The sequence below is a fragment of the Tachysurus fulvidraco genome, chromosome 12 (assembly GCF_022655615.1).
Source record: "Tachysurus fulvidraco isolate hzauxx_2018 chromosome 12, HZAU_PFXX_2.0, whole genome shotgun sequence".
Lineage (NCBI taxonomy): Eukaryota > Metazoa > Chordata > Actinopteri > Siluriformes > Bagridae > Tachysurus > Tachysurus fulvidraco.
Window position 1 is genome coordinate 21,643,643 of NC_062529.1, and position 4,236 is coordinate 21,647,878.

General features: G+C 37.7%; 1 protein-coding gene across 1 annotated transcript; it reads right to left on the reverse strand.

Annotated features, from left to right (window-relative positions):
• Window positions 1–1,706: 1,706 nt before the first annotated feature.
• Window positions 1,707–2,934, reverse strand: LOC113640513. Its single transcript, XM_027143010.2, has 2 exons — window positions 2,786–2,934; window positions 1,707–2,576 (listed from the first exon to the last, which is right to left on the reverse strand). Exons 1-2 carry the CDS (start codon window positions 2,816–2,818, stop codon window positions 1,722–1,724), a joined length of 888 nt encoding a protein of 295 aa, XP_026998811.2. The 5' UTR covers window positions 2,819–2,934; the 3' UTR covers window positions 1,707–1,721.
• Between the last annotated feature and the right edge of the window lie 1,302 nt (window positions 2,935–4,236).

Below are 4,236 nucleotides of genomic sequence, written 5' to 3' on the forward strand. Positions count from 1 at the left end.
CAAAGTGACCACTAGGGGATGACCCAGAAACAAGCTTCATTTCATCTTTAAAGCATCAAATCCTCTAAAAACACGAAAAAACCTATTTACCTTGTAAAGTTTATACTCTCAATATTTTTTTAAGCCCACACACAAAGCATAATATGATTCACAGCCTTCATACTATTAGAAAATTTTTTTGGAGAAAACTGACCTAGGTGGCGCTAGACCGGTTTTTCCCTTACATTTAGACACTTCCCTTTCTTCACTGGTGTAATATATTCCAAGACAAATATTCCACAAAAATCCCCACAGGTCCAAGAAACTGGAATCTGTAAGCCTTTTAATCCAAAACGCTTTGGTCGCGCCCAAATATTCCGTTTGTGTTCCGAAAACTGAAAACAGTAGTGCGCCATCATCTGGTTTTGCCACTCTAACTTCTAACTGGTAACTGGTATTGCTATTCAAAAATTCTAAATTTACATCATATTTATAGCCCAGGGCCTAACGAATCAAACAAGCCCTCACTTGAGCCAATCGGTGCTTGTATTGCAGAGATAGACGGCTGGGAAGCCAATGATGTCATGACATCATTTTTGGGAACCCGCCTTTGACTGACAATTACTCCTTCCAATAGCAATGAAATGGGCCGGGACCTATACAGCTCTTTAGCCAATAAGCAGACGATTCCAACGATATGCAACATGCCGTGTCTTCTCTGCCAGGATCTGCGTGAAAAAGCTGTGCAGAAGAATTCTTGTGTAATCCTTGACCTTTTGTCACTCTCACAGCTCAGGGTGTCAAGTTACAGGCCTGTTATCACACCAGAGTAGTAGACAGAGAGTCTCTGCTTGTTTTAAGCCTTTTAAACTGAGCATGCAGTCTTTTAATTCAAAGTTATACAGTAAACAAGTACACAAAAACGCTGGACCAGACGACCATGTCCGTAGAAAAATATTTTTATTGAAGCCATTTTTCTTTTGTCTTGAACTTTTTTTGGTGAAAGCCAAGATATGTGGCTATGACCCTCAGTTGTTATTTGGTCCCTAACATGTTCCAGAAAAATAAGATTAATCAGTTTATCAGGTAAACAACCCAGGCGGCAATGAAAACCTTCCATTCTAGCCTCTGTAACTTTGTGCCAGTAAGGTCTAGAATCAACCTGCAAAAGGGGGCCAAGGCATAAAGGGCTTGCTTCCACATAGTAAACACACATTTGGATTTTATGTCGTAGATGTATACAAACACCCCTCAAAACATGCAGTGTTCTTACACCAGTGGCAAATTTGACCACGTGAAGTCCATAATGATTTACAAACTTTACAAAATAAACTCACAGAGACTGTTATGATCTAAAATAACTTTTTTTTTTATTTTTCTCCTGCTTTGATTAACATAGATTATATCATAAACAAAAAGGTAACATCAAGATTAAGAATCAGAGAAATTAAAAATCATGAGATATTATTTTTAAAAGATTCTTATTTTTAAAAATTAAAATGATTAGAAGCATTAAAATAGTCTATAATTTCTCAATTTCTAGGTTAGATATGAACATTTAGTATTGTAGGGTGACCAGTTATTACAAAATATCACCTATGAATATATTTCACGGTTTTGCTTCATCTTCATCCTCTTGATCTTCATCCTTTTCTTCTTTCTTCACCACTTTCAACTCTCATTTCAATTGCATCACCTCCTTTGCTTCCATGTAGCGTTCCTCTTTGTTTTTAGGACCTTTTTTATCTTGAGAGATCTATTTCATCAAGTTCACAGGCCTCCAGAGCGTCTATAAGTCGTTCTGTGGGGATTTTTAGGGCTTTAGGTTTTGGTAGATGAAAAACTAAACTAACCTGATCCCAGACAAAAAATTCATGAGGATGCAGACTTTGTGCTTCTCCTGAAACTAATTGAAACTGATGGGTTTCACAAATGGCTTGTGCTTTCCAAATGATCTTCCCACCCTGATAACGAACCCACTCACTTGCTTCAAGAAGTGGATATTCTCCAAAATGCTTGTTATCCTCAGGACTGTGAATCAGCACAGTGTACACAATCTCCTGTTTGTAGGTGATGGTCTCGCACATCCTGAGAACCGGCTCTTTTCCTCCACAGTTCTGTTCTTGGTACCACTTCATCAGATCAGTGAGGGGAAAAGTGAAGCGATATTTGCCGTAGCGGGATTTCTCTGGTAGAAAGAGAGGTGATGTGGTGAAATTCTCCAGGAACGGATTCTGCTCATTCAGATCTAGTGCTTCATTTGGGAAATTGGTCTCCTTGTACCTTGTGTCTGCTGCTCTTATCTCCTCTTCTTTAATTTTTAAGTCCCACCATGAGAACTCACTGTTAGGAGGTCTGAACTGCTCAGAACCCATTATCCTCCTGAATCCTGTCTCTGCAGTAACATGGGCTACATCTGAAACCCAAAATTCAACTGGAGTTGGGTAAGGTGGGATCTCCTTCTTTAAGTACTTCATCATGGGATCCTTAGAGATCACTATCTGCATTCGCTCTCTCAGTCTCTCTAAACTAACATGTTGCCCTGTGATGAAGTTCTCTTTTATTCCACGTGAATTCGTTCTTTGTTGGATGTTAAACTACAAAGATATACAACATTCAGTATAAAAATAAATTATGCACATAATTTTTTTTTTTTTACTTGTGGAATGTAAAATGAATGGCTATTATATAGTATCTAAATTATATATAAAATAGTATAAACATTTAATAGCATATTAACATTAACATTTTAACAGAAGATAAATTGGTTGTGTTTTGTTTTTATATTTTATATTTTAGATCATACCTCTTCAGGTTGCTCTGGATTTGCATTTGCCATTTTTCAGAGTGTGGATCAGACGGCCAGGTGAATGGTTCTTCAGGTGAATGGTTCTTCAGGTGAATGGTTCGTCAGGTGAATGGTGTCTGTCATCCTACCAACACTGCCTTCATATCATTTGTTCTGTCCCCTCCCAGATGAACATTCTGTGGAAATGGAAACTTAAGGTCTGTGGTGAGGTAAAGCCTGTCTGCCAATAGCATGACACAGTAGAAGAAAGGACATAATTTACACACAAAAAGGAGGAGTAATTTTTCATTTACATTTACATTTACATTTACATCTTTTGTCACAACGTTCTTATCCAGAGTGAAGTACGAAAGTTTTTTGAAGTCAGTGAATAATACATTACAAACTTAGGATACCATCAACCTAGAACTTTGCTGGGAGCCATTTTTCTTTAAATACTTATATCAGCACTGATTTAAGTGTTAAAAGAAGATGTAGGTGTTTACCTATCGTTTGAAGATAGCCAGCTTTTTCGGATGTGTAGCTACCAGAAGCCACACAACAGTGGATTGCACACAGCAGTAGGGTGGTGTATAAGAACCGCTTCATGTTAAAAACTAATCACAGCTGCATTCTGGTTCATTTGAAGAGGACAAATTGTGTTCAGATGTTGACCTGCCAGCAGACAGCTGCAGTAGTCCAGTCTCAATATGACAAGGACCTGAGTGACCTGTGTGGAGAAAAATGGCTGAATCCTTCTAAATTAGAGGTTTTTAGATTTGCGTATAAGGACAGTATGTTCAGCTATAGACAGGCTCTAAAAGCTGCTAGGGATGAGCACCTGAGCAAACTCATAGAAAGAAAAAAAAAACAATCTTAGGTTTTTATTTTGCACAGTGGCTAGATTAACAAAAAGATTAATAAAAATAAATCACATATCTGAGCACACTATTCCATCACAGTTCAGTATTGAAGACTTCACTCAGATTCTTCACTGACAAAATTGAAAGAATCAGGAACAAAATAGCTGATGTTCAACCCTTGACAGCATCTCGTGACCCAGTCTCACCAAAGGCTCTACTCTCTCAACTACGGTCCTGTCCTGTACTTACAAGAACAGGACAGGAAGATCTAGTTAAACTTATTACTACAGCTAAATCAACAACTTGTTTGTTAGATCCCATTCCAACTAAATTACTGACAGATGTGTTACATAAAGCTGGTGAGCCTCTTCTTAATATTATTAACTCCTTGTTATCTTTAGGTTACGTCCCTAAATCCTTCAAGTTGGCAGTTATTAAGCCCCTTATTAAGAAACCTGATTTAGATCCTCGCAAATTACAGACCTATTTCAAACCTTTCATTTTTTAATGTCTAAAATACTAGAAAAGCTTGTGTCTGTTCAACTGAGATCCTTCTTACAGGAGAACAATATCCTCGAAGAGTTTCAGTCAGGTTTCAGGCCCCAT

What these genes read in the sequence shown, in the direction of transcription:
- LOC113640513 (XM_027143010.2), bottom strand. Translation starts at nt 2,818, where the DNA reads ATGGCAAATGCAAATCCAGAGCAACCTGAAGAG. An exon ending in ATCCAGAGCAACCTGAAGAG is followed by an intron (nt 2,577 to 2,785) that starts GTATGATCTAAA and finishes ATATCTTTGTAG; the next exon opens with TTTAACATCCAACAAAGAAC.